The 25,056-nt window shown below is 32.9% G+C and overlaps 1 protein-coding gene across 1 annotated transcript; it reads left to right on the plus strand.

Moving 5' to 3' along the window:
* The first annotated feature begins 280 nt into the window (after positions 1–280).
* Positions 281–23,734, plus strand: LOC135153175 (diacylglycerol kinase theta-like). Its single transcript, XM_064095418.1, has 6 exons — positions 281–314; positions 3,412–3,491; positions 18,084–18,186; positions 19,486–19,574; positions 21,224–21,355; positions 23,708–23,734. The coding sequence occupies exons 1-6, from the start codon at positions 281–283 to the stop codon at positions 23,732–23,734; spliced, it is 465 nt and encodes a 154-aa protein (XP_063951488.1).
* Positions 23,735–25,056: the final 1,322 nt, after the last annotated feature.

The raw sequence follows: 25,056 nt of genomic DNA on the forward strand, positions 1-25,056 counted from the left end.
TTGGGTTCATAAAAATGAGGTTTCATGCTGGTAGTTTTATTAGTTGGATGATGATAACTGACAGAAATTGAGAAGTTGTTGAATATTTGTAGAATGAAGTTAGTGCACATGATGTACATCTGTAAAGAAAAAAAAATCTTATTTTTTGTGAATTTTATAAATAAGAACTCAGATTTGAATGGAGGATAAAATCAAACTCTGACAATTTAAAATTGAGTGCAATACAGTACTGGTCATACATCATATTTCTCTTTATCATCCTTTATATATTCTTGTGGACATGGCCACACGTACATGTTTCGTGTCCAGTTTGGGTAAGATAGCATACAATAAATGAATCAAGGTTGGCTAGTTACACTATGGTTAGTTTGTCCTGGCTGAAATTATTGATAAAGGAAAAAAAGCATAAATACAAATCATCCCTTTTTTATGTCATGAAAAGCAGATGAAAATTATAAATTTTCAAAGTATTGCATTATTTGAGTTAAAATGCATTATTTAAGTGAAATAGTCTTACATATATTAGTTGAAAATATTGTTTTATGAATATCTGCAAAATTCACATTTTCGATGCATTATTTTTGTTGTGAATTTAGTGATTTTGTGCTTTTTAGCTTACAACTTTAATCATAGCCAATGTGAATGAATGTCCTTGACCCAAACTTCCTGTATGATTTAAATCAGAACACCTTTTCCCCATAGTTTATTTCATGCTCTACACTTATTTCTTTTGGCATGTTCAATTGGTTGATCTGAAAGTAAAAAAGAAATGCATTCTGATTTTCCACTTTTTTCTCACCTATACAAGTCTATTTTGCTTCAATCATATTTTTCCTACAAAATAATGTCAGAAGATTTGATGAAAAGTGCATTTCCCGAAATATCCAAATTAAATTCAACCTAATTTCATTAATTTTGCCTTGCTTGACCCCTGACCTTTTGATAGCAGCGATGGATGGGCATGTATGATTAGGTCTACTCTCTCTCTCTTTCTAGGAGACAGCTTCAGTATTATGCATAGTTTATTAGAATGTAGTCATGCCTCTGAACTATAGAGCATGGTCCAGAATGAAAATTACTCTGGGAAAGGTCACTGCTGAAATTAGAAGAAAGGGAAAAGATAGAGGATATTATAAATCTTATTGGAATTACCTTTTTCTACTTGTGCAATGTATACGTTGGCTATTCCAACTACATAGGGGAGGGGGGTAGGGTTTTCAGTGAATATGATGTATGAAGACTGAGATGTTTCCATTGTCTTGCTTACATGTGCACATGTAGCTTTATAGAATTTCTAGACATTACCAGTACTGAATGAAATGATAAAACATCTTCAGTACATGTCTCATATTTATTTGAGATGCTTAGTACATATTTTTAGTTTTACATGAATTGACATGCACATGTAGGCCTACATGTACATGTACAGTAGTTGAGATAATCCAGATTCATGTATTAAACACCCATTTCACAAGATGACAAATTTCAGTGATCTTTGAGACTGCTGTAAGACCTTGCCAGTTTTTGGTCTTTCAGAAGTCCTTCAAATGTCTCTCCCTCTGTGGAATGGGGGCCTTACTCTTAGTCAACAACATACAGGTACAATGTATGTACATGTTGATTTCTAATAGCAGATGCAAGAAAGCGATATTTGAGTTGTACATTAAATATACATGTACATACATTTGAAAATCCTATGCAGTGTATTATCGATTGAAATTGCTAGGGAAACAACGCTTGAGCCTGTATACAGAAACAATGTAAAAGGTTGGTTCTAAGAGTGATAGCAATGATTTTAACCTTTATGTGTACATAAACATAAAGAATATCAACTTTTTACTGAAAATGATTAAATCAATCTTATATACATGTACATACAGTATGTAATTTTAACACAGTTTATGAGGGTTATCTTTCGCCAGTAGTTTGGCGTATACATGTAGATGGTGGGCATGGCCCACAGTCACCCCTCCCCCCCCCCCCATTTCATGACCAAGAAAAAAAGGAAAGGAAAAGGGATAAACGGTGATGTTACTTCTTAATATTACCTTTATGCCAAAAATCTGTCACAAAATTAGATTTTCATTTTTGAAAAGGTCAAAATTGTTGCTCGCTTGCTTGGGACTTTGTTTCAATAAAGTTGAACCTCTTCAAAATGGTTTTCACTAACTTCTCAAAATATCCTCCTGCTGAGCCGAGCTTTTATATTAATAACTCAATAACTTTAGTCTGTTAAAATTCTTGATGTAATCATCTAATCCAATCTAAAATGGGACCTACAAATCATGGGAATCATCAAAAATTATAACAGAAAGTTGTTCATGGATGTTTAGACTTTAAAGCGATATTGGCTGTCTCTATCGAACCTGAAATTGGTTTACATGATTGGCTACGTCCTGTTACGGAATATTGCACCCCAGTTTTTAATGGTGGGCTTACAATGAAGCATGTACAATAAGTTTAGAATAAATTAAAAAAGCTTGTAGAAACATGTTGGGCCCAAACTACATGCACAGTACACAGATTATGCCAGTGCTTGCCTATCATGGGAAATTCCTACTCTTGAATACAGAAGGGAGAAACTCAGCCTGGATTTTGCAATGTCTTTAACCAAATATCCAACATTTAGTGCCTGGTTACCTCCAAAAAACTTTACCACCAATCTCCGACATGCTCCTAGATATCAACAATATTACAAATGTAAAACAAATAGATTTTGCAATAGCCCCATACCATATTTCATAGATCTCCTGAATAAAGACATGCCCAATTAATAAACCCACTACTCTTTTGAAAGCAATACCATAAATATGCCTACATTGTACTTGCAATAATAAACTTTTTTTAATGAATGAGGAAATCGACACTTTTATTCAATATCCATATATTTTAATGATCTTTTACAACTGGCTTATTTTCTTTTATTATTCTTAATTTACCACTTCCTCATTATCTTATGTACATTTATATTAATTTCCATTGCCTAAGTATTCTTGCCTTATTAACTATAGATACACATATTTCTCATGTCAGTTTTTACAAAGGTTACTGCTTTTTAATGTTTGAAATATGGAATGAGTCTTTTAATTGTTTGTACTTTGTATACATGACCAATTCAGCAATTTAGCTGCAACTCATGTTTTTAATAAACCTTGAATTGAATTTTGTAAAACAATAAGAATCACAGATGCTGTTTTGGGCTAGCATTTTTTTTTTTGCCATTTACACCATTGCAGTTTAAGTTGTATCAGACAACTTTGCTAATTACATACTATGTATTCATTGCATTATGAAATGATGTTCATCTCATGCTTACACTTATTATGCTATTGTATGTATCAAACTTAGACCAAATTTAGCATTACTAACAGTAACATCCAGGATTTGATGTTTTCTTTCTTGTTTCTGCAGTTTGTAACTTTGTGAGCCATGATCGATGCACGGAAGCAGGTATTTCACCATGTGCAACAATAGCAGCAGATAGGATAAAGGTATGATCATCCCAAAATGTACAAAATGAAATCATGGTTTTAAGTTTGTAGAAAAATATGGTATTGAAATTGATACACATACTGTACATGTACAGGATGAAAAAAAAAAGGTTTTAAATAATTTTAGGGCAGTATTATGGAATGTGTATTGTCAGTATTGAGCCTGGACCCCCTTTTACATCTACTTTCCAAAAGCCATATGACTGTATGAAAGAGGAAATGATACAGATGAAAGAAATAAAGGTAACCCATTACACTGTACATTGAAAAGTACATTTCAACTTTTCCTTAGGTGAGGAAGAAGACAACCACCTTATTTTTATTTTGCTGTGATGCTACATGTAAGTGCATGAGAGAGAGAAAAAATGGATAGTTTATTTGCTTTCAGACTTTGATATCAGAGTCTTGATGTTAAAAGTATCTTTCCTAATTTCTTTCACTGTTGCCAAATATTCTACAGAAGGTGTTGTAATGAACTGACTATAATGACAAAAGCTTACACATACCTTTAGATTAAGCCTTTTCAAACCTTTTCACTGGAGAAGTGTAATGATGGCAGAAAGAAATTTGTGAGTGCAGAGAGGGAGAAATCATTTGTAGGATGTTGGTTCAGGTTTCACCTCATGAACAGAAAGTAATGGAATCAAAGCTCAGGTTGAGTTATTTGTATCATAATTCAAAAAGGCTTATTTGCTTTCTTGTATAAGATGCTGAGCATTTTTTTGGACTTATAGGGGGCAATGAATACACATTGTACATGTTTGTTTGCTAGACCTGTGATAAATCTCTGAAAATTGCATGTTAATATTCAAATTCATTACCAGATTATAAGATGTGAAATAAAAATGTGATTGGACAAGAAGGATCCCCCTCCCCCCAAAAAGACCAGCAAAAGATCATCACTCACTGACAGGACAACATTGATCCACATCTTTCCTGGAAATCTGTTTAGCCTTTTATAGTGCAAAGATGCATGTGGGGAAAGAGTGAGAAAGAGAGAGACAGTGGGAAAAATTGGTACATGTATGTGTTTTTGATGTTAATGATGATAATACATGTCCATCGTCTGAATGTATTCTGTATTATTAGCAGATCAGTGATGTATTTTTAAAAGAAAATAGGCTTATGTGTATTTTGGTTGGGATCCTTGCAACTTCTCCACAGTAAAAAAAAAAACACAATAAAAAATGATTTTTTTATAGTAAAAAAAAAAAATTCTCAATCATGGAATGGATTGAAATTTGAAGGATGCACATTAGTTTGGAGCTTTCTGATAAGCAACCACTAAATTTGTAAGGTGCTTTAAAGTGTTCAAACACGTACATGTATTATCACTCTGTAGATGAACCAAAAGGTAAGTTTAAATGCAATTTATTACAAAAAAAGACTGGAATACAAAATGAATAGATCACAGTTCAATGTGTGTTCAAATTGATATTGGCCTTTTGTAGCTTATTTGCCAAGCATACTAATTATGGCTGCAATTTATGTCTGCATTAATACACACACCAAATCTACCCTGAAGCTCTCTCACAGCTCAACTCAACTCAGCTCAGACTGGCTGGCTGGCAGGTTTGTTCTTACAGGTAGCCTAAATAGACTTTACATATGGTTTATTAAACTGTCATCGCAAAGCCAGATACCAGACGATGCCAAAGCTTACAGTGCCGGCTATTAGTGATAACAATTACAAAGACCCACTTCTATCCTCTCTCTTTCATCGCTACTCTACCACAATGAAGCACCGCCTCATGTGGTCTAGCTTGACGACAGACCAAGTGATCACACACGGCAGCTATAAAAAGACTCGAGCAGCGAGGTCTAAAAATAGACCTGATATTTATGGAAGGGAGATATTTGTAGCTGCCCAGTAAAAGGAGATGCTCGGGAGATTTGACTAGTGGTGGCTGAGCGATGGCAGCACTACGGCGGCATAGGCAGCAATATGACACTGTGCAAACCCAGCCACCTCACACACACACACACACACACACCCTCTTACTCCCACACACCCACTGTAACCCTAACACACTCATTTTCCTTTTTGCTTGCACATTTTGTTCATGAAACATAGGCGTCTTTTAGTGGTTGTATTTCTTACATTCAAATTATGGGTTATATTTTTATTCTGCTATTTGCCTTTATTTTGTTTTATGGTTTTATGCCATTGGTTATTTTACCTACTTGGATTATCACATTTTTTATTGAAGCTGCATGGAACATCATGAATTTCATTATTTATGATATTCGACAGTTGTACATGCATTCTGCACTAATGTGATTGATATCTAAGTCACGATTATGTTAACTTTTCAAAATGAAAAGGAAGGAGGATTACATTTTGAAGATTTAAAATAGAATAAGATTATTTTCTGCTATGATTACAATTTTGGAAAAAAATATTTTCAGCAGTTTAGTTTGTTCATGGACTTACAGTCCGTAGTTTGTTTCAATAGAAGATCAATAGTAGATATTAAACTATAGTGTGATGTTGAAAATTTTGTTCTGTTTTTATCTTTAAACCTCAAATTTGTCAATTTCTCTGCTCCAAATAAGGAGAAAAATGGGACTAAGTCTCCTTATGATATGTGTGAAATCATATTTGGTATATAAATTCCATCTGGTACTGCTCACTGATAAAATAAACAATAATATAGATAGTAGATACTAAGACTAAAGGAAATATTATGATACAGCAAGTATGTCACCTAGTTGCTTATAATATGAATCATGTTCAAATTCCTTCCCCTTTTATCTTCTCCATTTCGATCCTTTTATTTTAAGCTCTCTCCATTTTATTTTTTGCCATATTCCATCTCTACCTTCATGGTACACGTAGCTTACATGTTTGTCTTAATGAAGAACAAATTTATATTTTCATATACAGATATCTTATGAAGTAGCTTTAAAAGATGCTTTTCACTATTAAGGCAAGATATGTTTAATCATCATTATATATAGTACTTTATCTTACACTCATCTGTCTGTTGGCAACCTTGGGTATTGCAATATTTTAGTTGGTTATGCAGTCCTATATCTATGGAGTCCTATATCTATGGAGTAATTCATCTGCTTGAACAACACATAGAATTAGGCGATACACTACATGTCATGGATTTGGAAGATTTTCTATTCTGTTTTATATACTTGTATCAAAGGTGTAATTCACAAGATTGATGTCAAAGAGTTTGGTCTGAATTGCTTTTTGGTGTGGTTATAAATTGTCATCTGTTTTGAGTCAGAAAAACATGGTTTTCTTTCCTTTATTCAAACTTCATTGGGTTCTTATCCCACTGCTGCCACCAATATTAACTCATGCAATTCAAAATGGTGCATCTTCGTGGTCTTATGATTATCTTTGACATTTAAAGCAACATAATTAGAATATAACTACTTTAAAAATTTTATATTGTTTCTTGGTAATGTAAAAGACATTTCAGATTTATAATTCCTAGTTCTACATGCAATATCCTTAAACCTGGAAAATGGAGCAGAAAACCTACATAAAATGTTTAAAAACATGAAACATAAAGCATGAAATATGAAAGCCTAAAACATAAAGCATAAAGTATAAAACATGAAGCACAAAACTTAAAACAGATATGTAAAATAAAAGATATAAATAGATGACAAAATATAAAACATGTAAACTAAGCATAACATACATGTATTACACAACACATAACTCTTAACATGATACACATAAACCTTAAAACATGTTACAACATTAGGAAAACAAAAATGTAAAACATGAAAAATAGAACATAAAATGAATGTATTACATTTCCAAAAAAAAAACCCAAATAAAATGTAGTCACTTCACACTGACAAAATATTTTCAATTCAGGTAAGGTAGCGATCTCTTATTTCCAATGATATATACTCGCCTTATTTACAATGAGTTTTGACTTTGCAATCATCCAAGTACATGTAATGATGAAAACAATATGACATTTCATATTGCCTGTTTTATCTCGATACTATTTTTTCATTTAGCCTAAAAGTGACACATTCTGTTTTCATTTGATTTTGATGAATACTTGTACATGTATTATCATCTGGTATTATTCTTGTACATGTATTATCATCTAGTATCAGAAATAATATCTTCTTTGATTTCCTCTCTATTTTAGTCATCTTAATTAGGGGAAAACAATCATGCACTCACTGGTTTGTTGGTAGGTCTGTCCCACCTTATTACATTCAACATCTTGATGTACACACTACATGTATATCTTTATATCATTTTTTTTCTCCTTGTGATGAGGCGCAAGCGACCCACACAAAAATCAATGCACGCTGTACGTTATGTAAATAGATGCGGGCAACCCTTGGTGTCTTGTTGGAAGGTTGCATTATTTAGCAAATGCCAAGGAGTAGTGGTCACACAGAGTACACACACTCCCTTCTCACAGACACCCCCACACACACATTAAAATACATGCATTGTAGTAAGCATGCATACACAAACATACACACACACACCCCTGATATGTGTACATGCAGAGGGTATCGGGAGATAAAGATGGAGAGATGGAGAGAGGAGAAGAAAAAGGGCTCACATACACTGGAGACTGGATGTAGGTACAGCTAACACACAATCATATATACATCATGCTGGATCCATGCCATGGAGCTACATACATACATACCCACAATGCTCTAAGACCTCTGTCTCTCTCTCTCCATCCCTTTTCTTCTGATGCCTGCCTGTATATTGCTCAAATAGACATGCTAAGTAGCTAAGCACATATCTGCAATGTAGAGCGCACTCAATGATACAGGTAGCAAAAGGAATAATGAAAAGGAAGGATAGAGAATAAGAAGCTCTAAAAAACACTGGGGAAGATTGTTATAAAAATGGGAACATCTACATATATCTAGAGACAAGGCCACAAATGAAGTGTTCATAGTGACAAAGACTTAAAAGAAAACCGAAATTAAGTGTTCCTGGGTGTGATCAATACAATGAGAGGAGAGAGGTGATGGGGTACTTTTGGAAATAAATTCAGAGCTATTGTAATTTTCTATTTCATCTTTATAATGCTTAGGATAAAAAAAAATAAGTCCTGCATATTTTGAAATACATATGGCCAAGGATGTACATCATACAAATTACAAGGCATTTGAATTATAATAATAAACTAGCAACACCCTGTAAAGAACCCCAACATGGTAATGGAATATTTGTTTAGAATTGTTCTGAAGTGTACCCTTGATTGCTGCTGGACATGTTTTGATTCCTCTGCAACATTCATATCTACCCAAGATATCTAAATGTATGGCTAAAGACTTCTTATTAGAAACATTCATTGTTGTCATAATAATACAGGTTGTCCTTTTATACATGTTATTAAATGTATGAGGCCAAAAAATCAAAGGGACATTGAAAATGGGTTTCAAACAGACAGGTGGTCTATAAACCTGTACAGCGCTTCCCAGAAAAAAATGAAACCAAAAATTTATTATTTTTACAAATATGATAGACAGATGATCTGTCATTGTAAAGCAGAGGGTCTCCTCTTACATCTGATATACATGTTGAGATTTGAGAGTAAAAATCCTGTATTCTGAAGAAAGTGTGCAAAAAATCATTTTGCCGATGGTATCTGACCTTAAAAAGGAAAATAACATGTCTAAAAAATGTTCCATTCTCATATTGTTTGGTTTGTTCCATTTATTTCACTTTAACAAAAGGCACATAATCAGACTGGCGCAAAATATTGAGTGCTGATTGGCTAATGATAAATTAAGTCTTAAATCAGAATAGAGCAAGTGTTTGCACAAACTCCTATTTGATTTTAATAAAATGATATTTACAAGGTAGACCATATTACATCTGTGTTAAGTTCTGTGTACCTGTAAGAAAAGAAAGGCCTTTATGGCTTAATTGGTACAAGTTCCCTCAGTTCATTATCTTTGTTATGATATCTCAATCAAACTCAAAGAAAATAAAGGAATAACAAAATTCAATTTCTGTTCGTTTTTGTTTCTTTTAAATGACACTTGATTTTCATTAATTTTATTAAATGAAGGCATTTTTACAGGTTAGCTGACTGACTGAAAGCAGTACTCTAGACTGAAAATAATATGATTTGAAAAGATAAAGTAAAATGAAACAAACAAGACACTGAAAATATCATCAATATCAGATTTATTTGATTGGGGTATCACATTAAAGAGCAGATATTTAATTTCTTTAACAATTCAATTACTGTCTGTGACTTTTTTTGTTTCCTTTCTTCCAATTGTTGTTACTCCTGTGTGAATGAAGAATAAGTTATACCAGATAAAAATGAGACTCTCAGCTTTATAATGAATATAGTTGTGATTAAGTTACAATAAATCATTTATATTCTTCTTTTCATTTTTGTGGGAACCACTGTATATATTGTAGTTCAAAGATAGTTCGTCAATGTTATTAAAGTGAATCTAGCGATAATGGCAGACCTGCTTCAAATCAAGAACATTCAATGTAAGAATTCATTTACTATATGGCACATCATCTGGCTTTGAATTATTTTTCCTTTTTTCACTTAAATATTCCCTATCAAGTTGAAAGCAAAAACAAATTGTTTAACAGAATTCAGAGTTTTTTAAAGACCTCTTTTTTTACCATTGTAACAAGTAACAACTCATGTAGATTTTGAGAACAGGTTTCTATATAGAGCATGTTTGTGTCATATCGTAAAGGTGAACTGCCTGTAACTTGCAATCTGTGCCCCAAATCATTTTTGATATTCAGATGTCAGTGAACTTTTCTTTTGAATTTCAGTTATGAAATATTTGCCATTTTATGAATAATGTAACTAATTATGTGTACTTGAATGCAAGTCATTATATTTGCATATACAGTATATATTCCTCAGTTTTGCTGGTAAATACTAGGGTGGCAAATACTAGTATAACCTGTAAATACTGGTATAATACCCCCCCCCCCAAAAAAAAAAATGGACAAAACAAAATACTGGGAAATACTCTGCAACTATCATGAAGTAAATAAAAATAACACATTATAGAATAAATGGCAAGATAAAACATCTGAAGCCCCTTCCAAAATTGGTCTTGTTCCTGTTCGCAACCATATTATGGTCACAATATATTCTGCTGGAAAATACAAACATTGGTATTAAAGTTAACTTTACCCTTTAAAAATATTAATTTTACCCAAATTCATTCAGTTATTTTGATTAAAATGACCCCATTATTTTTGTTCAGTGGTATAATGATTAGGATTAATTGCCTGTTAAAATAAAAATGCCACTTGAACAAACCTTTCCTGGTTTTTTTTGGGTATAATGTCTGGGAAATTATGGGTGTCAGTTATTTGGGTCATAAAAAACAATGTAATATTAATGATGATAAATGAAGATATTGTAGGGTTAATTACTGAACTGGGCTCTTGCATTATAGTTATGAATGGTACAGTACTGTACATGTTGGATGACTGGGCATTACATGTAGTAGTACCTCAGTCACATTTCCCCTACGGCGGCCGTATGTCAAGTGGAAAACATACATTTTTTTGTACCAGCTACATGAATGTCCATGTACATATAGATGTCTTGAATGAAAATTAATGAAACAGCTATTTTTGACACCGTATGGCTGCCCCATATGACATGTGACTGAGGTATTAGGCATCAGATATTTTACTGGCTTACATGTATCCCACCGCTGCCACCAAATTACCACACTTAGGATTGTTTATGTTATGATTATGGTAAAAATGTTCCATGAACTCTTGTGCAGGTGTCTCATCACCACTAATTATCTGAATGCATTTTTATGAAGTGTTTTTATTTTTTATTGGTGCAGGAATAATCAAATATTGTGCTAAGTGATAGATACGTCCTGGTTCTAATCTAGGAGTATCTTCTTGCAAGGTCTGAACAATGGGCCATACATGTATGTATGTACATGTAGGGCCATCTTACATAAAACCAACATCATAATATAAGAAATAAGAGAATGTGAAGGAGTATTTGTACATGTCTGTGCAAAGATTACGGAAGTGTTAAAGACATGATATTATCCTCATCTCATTTACTTCATTATGGAAATTTGTGTCACAATTAATTGCCAAAGCAACCTACGTCACCTAATGCGAAAAGCATTACTTTGGAATTCTTGTCATTTGAATTCCCCTCTGCGAGTACAGTCTATAGATGCACTGTACTGCAATTAACCATTTGTACATATCATTAACAATGATTGCTGAATTACAGGCATGAGAACCCACCTCGCGTTCTAGGATGCATACATGTGTGTACACATTGCATGCCTAGCACATTCAAGCGATTTGTTGAAGCCTTTGAATCTACATGTAGTACTTGCAAGCAAAAGAGATGATTTGATAATTACATATATATACAGTGTAAGGCCTGGCCAACATTGCAGCATGCCATTCCTATCAGTACAATCAATATTACACAGGAATCCCATTTTCAATAAAGCCTGAAACATCAAAGAAATAATGGCAAATCTCATAAATTTTCCCCTTCAAGCAGTTCTTAGGAATTCTTGTCATTTGAATTCCTTACTTTAAACGAGGTGAAAGTAAACCAGACCTGTGAGTGTTCAGACTACATGTTACATGGATACAACATGGACATATTTAAATTGTCTAGTTCTGTAGGTGATTAACATTTTGAAAAAAACCCAATGACACATCTTCAACTGTGTTTCTTGATCCATGCTAAATAATATGAAATATTATTTTATTTCTATCTTTATTTTATTTTATTTATTTATTTATTTTTATTTTTTTGTTGGGGGGCTGTCATGTTTTATGTTGATAAATATGAAGGAGACTTTTTAATGTAGATAGATGTTCCAAAGGCTCTATGTATCAGATGACACCTTAAGGTGAATTTTTGTTCATGCATGACTATACATGTATGTACAGTACATACTATAGTGACCTTTTTTTCTCCAGGGTTTACAAAATCTGCTTTCGCCAAAATGAAAAAAATATCATTCAAGCAGTACATGTACTGTAGCTCTCATTTCATTGAGTAAGCCTATCAGCCTACATTAGATGCATGAAAAGCTTTGATGTATCAGTTGATTCCATTTGATAATTTTTATTCTTTTTTATGCATGGTTATGAATAGGTATTGTGTAAATGTAATCACTTTATTTGTTTTGAGAACTTGGCCAGACATTTGACTTGACCTACACAAAAGCGATTCAGTCAAGAAGAAGGTTTCTGAATTGATGACTTTTTCATGTGAATTATTGCCCGATAAGAAATATCTTCTTTCAAAATTGATGTTTTCTCATTCGTGGACATACACACACCTGAAACTGATCCTGATTAATAATGCTGGTATTGTAATTTAGTCAAATTTCGATCATTTGATTTATGTGTGCTTACATTTGTGTAATTTGTGTAATGTTAATGATAATATTACGTAAAATTTTTAAACCCATTAGGCCTAAATGTATATATACAAAAGTTGCAAGAAAAGAAGAATATAGATTAAAGATCCAAGTAGGAATGGTGCAAAGAAGTCATGTGTACATAGTAAACAACATGAACAAATATGCAATGTGCGGTAAACAACAAATATGAATGGCAAAAACATCAATACTGCAACTACTTAAAAGTACGATATAGAAATAATTTGAATCATACAGCTCGAATACAATAGATTGATGTGTGAAACATTTTAATCAATATTGATACTTTATAGTGGTTTGCACACACGTCCTGTGTGTAAAGGAAGGATGTTCTGGTGTTCATTCAGGCTACTCATGTAATCACCATAATCATGATGATGTATCTTACATGTACATGTAGGTCTGGGGTTACAGTAATTGTAAAGAAGAGCTTAGTAGAAGAAAGACCCCCAAAATCAATCAATTCAACCTTGAATTGCGGTGGAGTCATACAGTAAATGGTTATTTGTCAATCTGTACTTGTAACCATATAAAGGTAGGGCCTACATTTATGAAAGTAGTAAACTCTTTTGTGAAGTCTTACAAATATTGATGGCAGCCATATTCCTCACTATTCTCTCCTCTTTCTGCCATGTCATGCTCATATTTGTGTGTGAGAGGTTACTTTTATTTTTCCATGTGTTCCAGTTCCATCAGCAGTTTATAATCTAGTTACGCTTTTATAAATTGCAAAATGCAAGATCGGCTAGTAATTTTACAGTGAAAGTTGCAAGGGCTCTGATGAGAAGGTTACCCTCGATGGGGTTTTTTCTCCTCACTTGAAGTTAAACAGAGAATTGTTGTGTGATACGTTGACCCCTGCCTAGGATTTATTGATATTAATCAATAATGAATACGTTTGGAATGAAAACAAAAGTTAGATATGTTATCCTATTGTTGTTTACACTCAAACAGATATTTATTAAGATAATGCAAAATAAGTAAGGGGAAAGTTTTGAAGCAAATCCTTCACCAAAATTAAAATTGCTGTAACTTATGTTATTTCAAGGAAGAAAATTAGTTTTCCTTCATTTTAAGAAAAAATATTACACATCATGGTTTCATGTACTCTAAATATAAATCTTTAGTTCACACACGAAATACAAGGACATTTTTAAGACTGGAGGCAGTGGAGCTATCCACAACTTTCTAAATCAGTGACTTCGTTATTTTTCAACCAAACAACCAAATTTGATGAAAACGTATTTTTATTGTTTTCTTTCACTGTTTAGTCCCAAATATACTTTTATTATTTTATTTTTGCTCAATACTATGTTAATTATTGTTTTGTGTTGTATGCTCTTTTTTAATTTTCAATCTTACACATCTTTTAAGTCATTTTCTTTTAATTAGGACCCCATGGAAGAACAGTGATGTTTTGTAAATATCACTGAAATGGGCTATCCTCCATTGTAAATATTTTCTTGATTTTCATGTATTTTATTTAAGATTTTTGTATGGAAATAAAAACAAACAAACAACAAATTATATTCATTTTCATTCTGGAGTATCCCCTCTGTATTCATCCAAGTGCTGCCTTTGAATAAAGTAGAATTGGTGATTGCGTTTAAACACAGAACGCATTATCCAGACCTAGAGAGCAATGAATAGATATGTATTCTCATATGAAATGAGTAACGACATGAGGAATGCATGGGAAGCAAGCCTAGCATGATTCTCATTATTCTGACCAATCTACTTGTTGAAAGGGGGACTGACTTATTTCTCCACCAACTAACTAGCTAGCCAGTCATACATGTAGTCTGGTTAAACACTTTTCGTCTAGATGTACAAATTATTACATGAGGAGTATAATGACATGATCATTTTCTTGATAAAATTAATTGTTGTAACATGCTGTACATGCTTCTTTTGAAACCAGACTTGAAATGTGACATTAGTTAATGAGATTTTGTCTGAGATATTAAAAGTGCATATATCACTGCTCTTTATACTCTTTATACTTTTTAATGCAAGTCTACAGTAGGCTACAGACTGTGGCTGAAGAGGGCCATCCAGCCCAAGAATGGAGAATACATAAATGATATAAATAAATAAGTTTAACTGACAAATTTCACTGTAGAATCAGTGTACAGTTAGTTGGTCAGTTGCTATCTTGTTGATCGAACATCTTCCTCTGCTTTATCCAATGCTTCTAAGACTTAGTACGCATGGTCTGTGTTTGTCAAGACGTCTTTGCATAAGTTAAATTGGTTTAGCTTACATGTAATACTAGTAGATGAGGACATCACACAACCATTTTTCAGGAAGCAATTTTTATCCAGAAGTACTATCATGTTTGTACATATACATGTACATGTACATGTATGTTGGGAGTGTTGTATATATATGTACAGCATGATCTGTCATTGTATACCAATTTGTTTGATTTATGATTTGTCATTTATGTTCTGGACCCCTTGGCAGAACTGAGTGGTAATGATTACCACTCTGAGTGGGCAATCCAGCCATTCATTATGCTAATATGCTGTATATTATAATTGATTTCAATTATGTTTCTGTTTTTGATTTTTTAATGAATGGAGAATATTTGTACATACAGTACAACAATGAACTGTTAATATGCCTCTAGATACACTTATCATATTTCTGCTCAAAGTTATGTATTGCATTGTCTTGGGTTGAGTTTGTGTAATTACACTTATCTACAATTTGTAATTTTTGTGTGAAATATAAACCAACTGAGAGCTTGCCATAGCAAGAAGATGGCTATAGTATGAACTGGTTTGGAAATTGGAAACCAGTTTACATGTACAAGATTGTCATGAGAACGCTAGTGAAGTGGTCTTCTGTGGGTCTTCTATGCTATTTTTGTCTGAAGTGTTTGGTGAAAACCAGTTCAGAAAAGTAGATAAGAACAGGGTCTTAGCTAGTGAAGACATGAACACACATTTTTGAATATGTAAACATGTTTCTCACTCAAGTCCATTGATGGTAGGGAAGCCTGGGCATGAATCCTATTAGCGATACTTCTAGTTTTCTTATCATGTCCTGGATGAAGTTGTTAAAGGGATGGTCCGGGCTGAAAGTACATGTACATGTAGTTAAAGCTTAATAAATAGAGTAGAATTCACTGAGTAAAATGCCGAAAATTTCATCAAAATCGGATAACAAATAACAAAGTTATTGAATTTTAAAGTTTAGAAATATTTTGTGAAAAGTGTCGTCATGAATATTCATTAGGTGGGCTGATGATGTCACATCCCCACTTGTTCTTTTGTATTTTATTATATGAAATTATGTTTATTCAATTTTTTCCTCCAAGAACTAGAAAAATTGGATTGACAACTGATTTAGTGTGCACATTAAATATTTATGGTACAACTTATTTCATTATAAGGGAGACATATTATTCACACAAGTATGAAATAATGAAATAATTATGATTTTATGTAATAACATAAGAAAACGGAAAGTGGAGATGTGACATCATCAGCTCACCTAATGAATATTCATGACGACTGTTTTCACAAAATGTTGCTAAACTTTAAACTTCAATAACTTTATTATTTGTTATCCGATTTTGATGAAATTTTCGGCATTTTGCTCAGTGAATTCTACTCTATGTACATGTATTAAGATATAAATATTTTCAGCCCGGACCATCCCTTTAAGGATAATGGGAGTGATTTCTAAATAAAATGAACCATCTCAAATTAAAATCACACTTGTTTTATTTGTGTGAATGAATCTAGCCTTGTCCTCAATTGAGGTCAAGCATTGTTGATGCAATCACTATCAGTCAAATCACATCACTCTTCAAGTATTTCACTGTACCAATGATATGGAATGCTCATAAACGATATGTGATTTTTTTTTATTAAAATGGGATTTGATGATAGTAGGATACTAGAACTTGTTAATTTTGATTTTGTAACATCTTTTTATTCAGGACAATTTGATACCACATTTTGTTGTTTAGCCAAATAAACTGATTATCTAAAACCTGACAAAATCTTGCAAAGTACACCAAAAGGAAGAAGAAACAAAATACATTGACCTATTTTAAACACATCAGTACCCTTTTTTTAAACATTTTTTTTCTAAAGTAAAAACAGTCACTTAAAAAATTGATAAAATTTCAAAACTCACAGTTTGATGCAAATTCAAATTGTTTACCTTGTAAAGATTCTCCACCAATCTGTACATACCTCTATTATTAAAATGAAATTTAAAAAATGACAGAAAAAATGTAGCAATAAGAGAAAATATCACATAAGGATATACAGGTGTAATATGAAATACCATACATGTACATAGAACAATTTAGAAGAAAAATATGTGTAAAGTACTGTACCGGTATGCATACAATTTATTTGAAGATGTTAATATTATATTTCATTATTATTTTCTTATTGAATATTAAATTTTTTGAATGCAAATCATATTTTTGTCTCGCTTGCATAGTAGAATGAGACTATATGCGCTGCTTTTCCAATGGCGGTGGCATTGAAATCTTAACCAAGAACTCTTTTTTAAAATGCCTTTTTAATCTGAAAAGTTAATGGATCTAGTGTATGAACTTGGCTTTTAGTGTAATCAAGTAAAGTCTTGCATAAGCCTTAGGTCACATGATCAAGGTCATAGGTCATTTATGGTTGATGAACTTAGTATTTCATTATCATATGAATGTTTTTTTTTTTGTAATTCATCTTGGTTATTTTCAAAGTCAGCACTGCTGTTATATTCAACCGTGTAATGCAGGCGAGACTGACAGAGGTTTTCCACTTGCTATTATAATTTTATTACAATTTTAATAATGAAAAATAGGAATTGCTGGGCCCTTCAATATGCAACTTACAATGCAAAATGATCATTTGGCCTTTGTACATGTAGTTGCAATCATTTTTTTCTGTGGTGTAGCCTTGCTTGCTGGTAGTCAATATCATACATTAATCAGCAACAAATTACATGTATTCTGTTGAGAATTGTTGAAAGGGATTTTTATGGAATTTGAAATGTATCATATAAAATGTAGTGTAAACGTGTACTTGATACTTGATGAAGTAATCCTTATTGCGGCTCATACAGGAAGCTATACTTGGATGATAATATGAAATATTATAGTTACACTTTGTTTCCATTACTTTCTCTCTCTCTCTCTCTCTTTCTCCCTCTCCCTAATAGGATCCTGTACCACATACATGGTCAGATCCAGGGCACTTCAGGAAGAAGTTCTGCAATGTTTGTAGGAGAAGATTAGATGATGCCTTGTCACTTCACTGTGAAGGTAAGCTACATCGGGGGGTGTTTCACATAGATTTAAGTATGACTTAGAGTCATACTTAAATACCTACATGTAGTTGCGTGCGTTATAAAAGGCATAACCGCATTGGTTAGGGCCCCCTCTTACAAAGAGTTGTGATTGATCCAATCAAGGGTATCTCTATTAAAATCCATGAGTGTCTTAACCTTTTCTACAGGAAATTCACAAAATGTCCTTTGTAAACAAAGGAGATCACACCAAATTGTCAAGAAATCAATGAATTTATTGATATGCATTCATATCTAGATTTAAAAAAAATTTTAAAGCATTTTATATGTTGACTTTGCTGGCTTTCCATAGTTGTGATTGATTGGATCAATCGCAACTCTTTGTAAGACGGGGCCCAGATCATGCAAGAGGGTGCGCACTACTGCGTAATGATCAATTAGATTGCGCTTTGTATTTCAGATGCGCGTCAGCATTTAAGTGCGATTTAAGTCATAATTAAATCTTTGTGAAACACCCCCTGGGTTGGGTCTAGAGCTCTGTTTACACACCCCCCATTTGGCAAAAATACCTATAAATGTGAATGTCCTAGATTCCTGATAACGCATACATTCATACCTGCCTGAACTAGAAAAGTTCATGTAGTTTCTGAACATGCAACAAGCCTTTCTTATTCCTCTAGCAAATGATATGCACTCCTTCTGGCCTCGCCTCACATATATAATGTAATTTTGCTGGTAATAGTATGCTTAAAAGAAGACATCTATTTATCAGACACATTAATATTAATATCTGTGCATTCACACCTTCCCTTAACTTGAAGAATTTTTGTAGTTTCTGAATATGCAACAAGACTTTAACATTCTTAGCAAATGATGCACACTCTTTCTGGCCTATCCTATAAAAAATCTTTTAATGTACTTTGCCGGTATCGCTTTGCCTGAACGATAGGATTACAGTAATGTTATTACTCTGAAAGTTTGTCTTTTTCCATTGCTGACCTTGTTTTTAACAGGTCTGTGAAACTCCATTAATGTGTAAACTTGGAATGGATAAAGTATGATAATGCATTTACATTGCCAAGTTTAATGGGTTTTATACACTAATCATATTAATTTGAATATGTATGTGTTCACTGATGTAATCATCATTTTCTTGTTCAATTTCTATGGAATCTATAGCAAGCCTGATCTACAAAAGTTCTATAAATAAGGGATTGTTTGTTAATTCAATTCCTGTGATTATATTTATTGATATGATCATGAATTCTAATTTATTTTCATGTATTTTTATTGTTCTTTCTTTTTTTCCCTTTAGCCTGTGAATACTATACACACCTTGGTTGTTTAGATTTTGTTGTAAGCAACTGCATACGTTTCATTGCTTATGACGAAAGTAAAGAACTGGTAAGACAATATGATGCTCTTTTAATTTCATGTAGGATTTTTGAAATATCTGTATAGCTTTAGAGCTCCTCAGTGCATAAGGCTAGCTCAGTATTATACTTAACACACTGAGACAAAACAATGCTTACTTGATTTTATTGTTTCATTTTATTACTTTGTCCATGTATAGTTCCCCATATTAAAGAAACATAGATGTTACATACATCATGATTATTGACTTTTAATTCATTGAACTCAAAATGGAATTACATTATATTGGATGGCTCAGAATGGAATACCAGAAATATTCCAAGAGTTTGGGAAAATATTCCACGAATCTGCTTCGTGAAATATTTTCCCAAACTCTTGGAATATTTCTGGTATTCCATTCTGAGCCATCCAATATAATGTAATTCCATTTTGAGTTCAATGAATTAAAAGTCCCTAACAAGTGGAATATTTCTGGTATTTCATGAAATAAAGCCATCCAGTATAATTATTATCATCTATACAACCCCCCCCCCCAAAAAAAAAGAGGGAGAAATTTGATTTAACAAGTCATATCACTTATCACATTAGTGCATCATCACGTTAGGATCAATTTTAGTCATTGACATGCGACTTACATGTAGTTCATTATGACTTCATTGAGCGGAATTGTGATAGTTATGCTGCAGATCGCATTGTTTTCATTCTTGTATGCGTTGTATAGTTAAAGGGATGTTCCAGGCTGAAAGTATTTAGAGCTTAATAAATAGAGTAGAATTCACTGAGCAAAATGCCGAAAATTTCATCAAAATCGGATAACAAATAATAAAGTTATTGAAGTTTAAAGTTTAGCAATATTTTGTGAAAACAGTCGTCATGAATATTCATTAGGTGGGCTGATCATGTCACATCCCCACTTTGAAGTTTAAAGTTTAAAGTTTAGCAATATTTTGTGAAAACAGTCGTCATGAATATTCATTAGGTGGGCTGATCATGTCACATCCCCACTTTCCGTTTTCTTATGTTATTACATAAAATCATAATTTTTTCACTATTTCATACTTCTGTGAATAATATGTCTCCCTTATAATGAAATAAGTTGCAGCAATGAATATCTAATGCACTAGATCAGTTGTCAAGCCAGTTTTTCTAGTTCTTGGAGGAAAAAAAAAGATTAAATCTAATTTCATATAATAAAATACAAAAGAACAAGTGGGGATGTGACATCATCAGCTCACTTAATGAATATTCATGACGACTGTTTTCACAAAATATTGCTAAACTTTAAAATTTAATAACTTTGTTATCCGATTTTGATGAAATTTTTGGCATTTTGCTCAGTGAATTGTACTCTATTTATTAAGCTATAAATACTTTCAGCCCGGACCATCCCTTTAATGCATTCGCGCATGAGCACTAGACTGTTGAATATGGTCTCATACTCAATGGTTAATTTTGTGCAGGAGCCTATGGGATATTCGTCGGATTTCGGTTATTTTAGGGATACACTCTGATACTGCACATGCAACTGATGCAGACCAAAATATGTGTTTTAATGTATGGCTTAAACGCTCTATATAAATGATAATTGTTAATATTGTAAGACTGTATCTCATGAAAAGAGAAAACATATCAATTCCTAACTAAGAAAGTCATGGACTCTTTTCATTTGTCTTTTACAGGATAAAATCACAGTATATCACCATTGGCGGGAAGGCAATCTACCAACCAACAGCCGATGTCTTGTATGCAAGAAGTCTTGTGCAACCCATGAGTGTCTGGCTAGTATGAAGTGTGAATGGTGTTGGGCAACGGTACGTCCTTATAATATTACTTATTTTTTATTTCATTTTGATGGATGAAAACATCTTATTCCTCACATACGATATGTGTACAATCTTATTCTTATCCCCACCTACATCCCCCCAAAGAGAACTTCTTGTCATTCTTTGAAATAAATCCACCTACTCCAACAAATTTCTCAACTTCAAAATTGCTAGGAGAGGTAATAATGTTTTTTATGAATAAGTACCAATGTACCTGTATGTAAATAGCATACTTTCTTATATATGTAATGGGATTATGTAAACTATGACAGGAATATATTTCTACATTACATTTCATACACATCGCTAAAACATACATGTCCATGGCTCTATAAACACCAACATGCTTTGCTTAGAATTTGCTTAATTCATATTCATATGATGCTCTATAACATGAAACTGAAATTGAGAAGTATTGTGACATCACTCTGACATCACAAAATATAGTGTTACATTTTTGTTTTGTGCAGCTCCGGAAGTTGCATACAAAACATAACTTAACTTCTGTGTGAAATACATTGCGAAAATCACAACTCACATGCACCTTGTAAGTGAACATTGGAAAAATTATTTTATCAAAGTAAAGATGTTATTAAAGTAATAATTTCAAATGCTATTGAATTGACTACCAACTACATGTAGATGCTTGATTTATTTTTCTTCTTCTTCAAATTAAAATGGTTTCTTTTTCTATGTTGCAAACACATGTACAAGGTTAATATTACATCATATCAACCATGGTGCATTAGAAAATGAAATTAAAAACTAGAGTCTGACACTGTGTTATAAAAGGATAGTAATTTCATGCTTTTCCCAGTTATTGCTGAGCTGTCCAGGGGTGAGATGCAAGCATATTCTTAAAGAAAGAAACAGGTTGCCTTTTAATAAATTAAGTCATAGGAAGCCATCTTGATATACATATAGCCTCAGACTGCACCTTGTGAGTGGTTGTCATAGTAACCCATCTGAATGGTATAGAAAGATGAATGCCAGCTATAAAATCGATCTTGACAAAATCAAACAAGCAGACCATTTATTCTCTCTCTTCATCTCTCTCCTTCCTTTCCTCCTCCTCATCCTCCTCCTTATTCCTCGTTGCCAATCCTGACCTTCTTTTCTGCCATGGCGCTTAGTTTGTTTCTTGTGAGCTTCCGAGATCTGGCCCCCATGTCTATTTTTAGCTCAAATTGCCTGGAGAAATGAGAGTCGGGTTGCGTTTCAGCTTATGAGGCTAAGTAAGAGGCATATTAGATGTGCTAGTAGAGTGTGGATTGTAAAAGGTGGTGTACCATCTATAGGCTTTCTCTGCATACAGTCTCTCTGGCTGGGTGGGTGTGTGACTTGGGTGTTCCTAGCTATAATAAATGCATTTTCTATGAGTCTTTTTGAGAGAGTGGCAGGGGGGGGGGGGTAGGTTTTTATTTTTAGTGAAAGTCAATGATTTATGACATTCTCATCCAAGAACTACATGTATTCTTTCCTATTTAATCATAACACACTACTTTGGAGGATATTGTAAACTTGAATTTATAGTTAACATGTTTTATCAAAAGGTAAATCACATGGGTTATTGCATCATCCTGATCTAGCTTAATTGGATTTGTTAAGAAGTAATTTGATTCAGTTGTTTAGAAGAAAGGACTTTGGCTTACATTGTAGTGCTGGTCGATTTCAATGGTAGTTGATTGATTATCACCAGCGAAATATTGCAGATAACACGATATATTGCAGAGTCTGAAAATCCATTTTACTTTCATTATGAGCTGCAATTCTGTGAGAGCAGGGAAGGCGGAAATGGAAGTAAGGCTTGTCCATGAAAAACAGTAATTTGGGTACCAATTTGAATATGAAGTTCTTAGTTTGTGTAAAACAATACATAGCAGTATTCACTAAAATAGTGATTCATTTTTATCAACATATTTTAGTCATATCGTGTTACTGCAATATATTGACATAATCATATGTATTCATTTTTTTTTCAATATCATATAATTTTGATAATATCTTATTATCGCCCAGCACTGTTACATTGTAAAATGTATGTTCCAATAATTTCAGCTCTTTTTTTCCTATGCAGTTACTATACATTTGTACATCATGTAGGCCCTATTTTAGCTGGCTTTGGATTCATCTTGCATGTGTTAATATCTGTGGTATAATTATGTTTAATAAATGTCCAAAAAAAATATAATAATTTAGATCAAATATAAATGCACATTCATGCAATATTCAGTGTATCAAATAAGTACCTCTTTTCCCCAAATGATGCAAGAAAAGAATATTTTGAATTTCCATTTGCATCTTCATATTCCTTTTTTTATAACTGCCATGTAATCCTAGGTTTTTAATGGCGGTCAAAATTTGTAACCAATTGTAGTTAAGATTTAATGATTAAGTTAATTTTAATGCAATGGGGACTCATGTCAAGGTTCCAGCAAATTCATATCTTACGAACTCGTTCTATACCATGAAGGTCTGTTCTAAACAAAATTTGCACGCTTTAATGATCTTTTATTTGGTCATTATTCTGTAGTGATTGATTGCAAACACTGAAACCTGGTTAGTGTTTCATAACGCTGTTCTTAAGTTAAGAGCGACTTTAAAAATTACTGGTGATCCTTTCTTTTGGTAAATGGTATACACCAAAATGTTCATTTGCAATGGTTTAGCACCTGCATTGTAAGAATGGTTCACCGGTCGTTCTTAAAGTCACTCTTGAAGGGGAATCTAACCCAAATAAAAACTTGTTTTTAAAGGAAAGAGAAAAATAAGACAAGTGGTTAGGCGAAAGTTTGAAAAATATCGGACAAACAATACAAAAGTTATGAATTTGTAAAAGTTGTAAATATTGGTAATCACTGTACCCATGGAGACTTCAAATTGTCCGCATATGTGATGTCATATGATGTAGGGTCATTCTCAAAAAAATGTTACAATTCACAAAAAACGTGTCTCGACTATCTTATGGCCGCTAGCTTCACAACCCTGAACATTTTCTACAAAAATATTATCAAGAGAATTACAATAATAGACTAGCTCCACAAAGCATAAACGACAAGTGACTAATAAAGCTCTAATTTTATTACAAAAGCCTTTTATTTTTGCTTTTTGTTAGAATCGACGCTGTCTCGGGTCAGTTTTAGATTTTACTATCATTCTCTTTCCTAAGTAGTCTGTATTTCTTACCTACATTAATGTCTGGTTAGGGCAGCTTGGTGTAAACGTCCGACATACTGCGCTTATCCTAGTATTTGATGATCCCTTTGTGATTAATTTCACTTTTAACTTTGTCCCAAATTCATTTTAACCTCCGTAACGAATACTGCCACAAGTTTTTTTTCCCATTCAAACTGAATGATATTATATGATAATGTGTCTACAAGTAGAGTGATATTCATTAATAAATAATTGATAGGGAATTATCATATGTGTTTCCTGTATTACACGGAAATAAAGGACTATTCTTAAAAAATAAAATGTATGACTAAACAGCTTTAACATCCGTAACGCACCTTAAGAAAATGTGCACTTTGGCAGTTCTGTTAAGGATTCAGTATCTTATAGGATAAGAGACACCTTTCATAATAAATACAATTTTCAAAGGTATGACTGCTAAATAAGGACCACGTTGGACCATAAAGCATAAAGACATTAACTTCCGTAACGCATTAACTTCCGTAACATTTTTT

The sequence above is a fragment of the Lytechinus pictus genome, chromosome 1 (genome assembly GCF_037042905.1).
Source record: "Lytechinus pictus isolate F3 Inbred chromosome 1, Lp3.0, whole genome shotgun sequence".
Classification (NCBI taxonomy): domain Eukaryota; kingdom Metazoa; phylum Echinodermata; class Echinoidea; order Temnopleuroida; family Toxopneustidae; genus Lytechinus; species Lytechinus pictus.

Bases quoted from the DNA above. Each gene is read 5' to 3' on its own strand.
- LOC135153175 (XM_064095418.1), top strand. From the start codon at position 281: ATGGCCACACGTACATGTTTCGTGTCCAGTTTGG. The intron at 315-3,411 runs GTAAGATAGCAT...TTGTTTCTGCAG, and splicing joins ATGTTTCGTGTCCAGTTTGG to TTTGTAACTTTGTGAGCCAT. The intron at 19,575-21,223 runs GTAAGACAATAT...TGTCTTTTACAG, and splicing joins ATGACGAAAGTAAAGAACTG to GATAAAATCACAGTATATCA.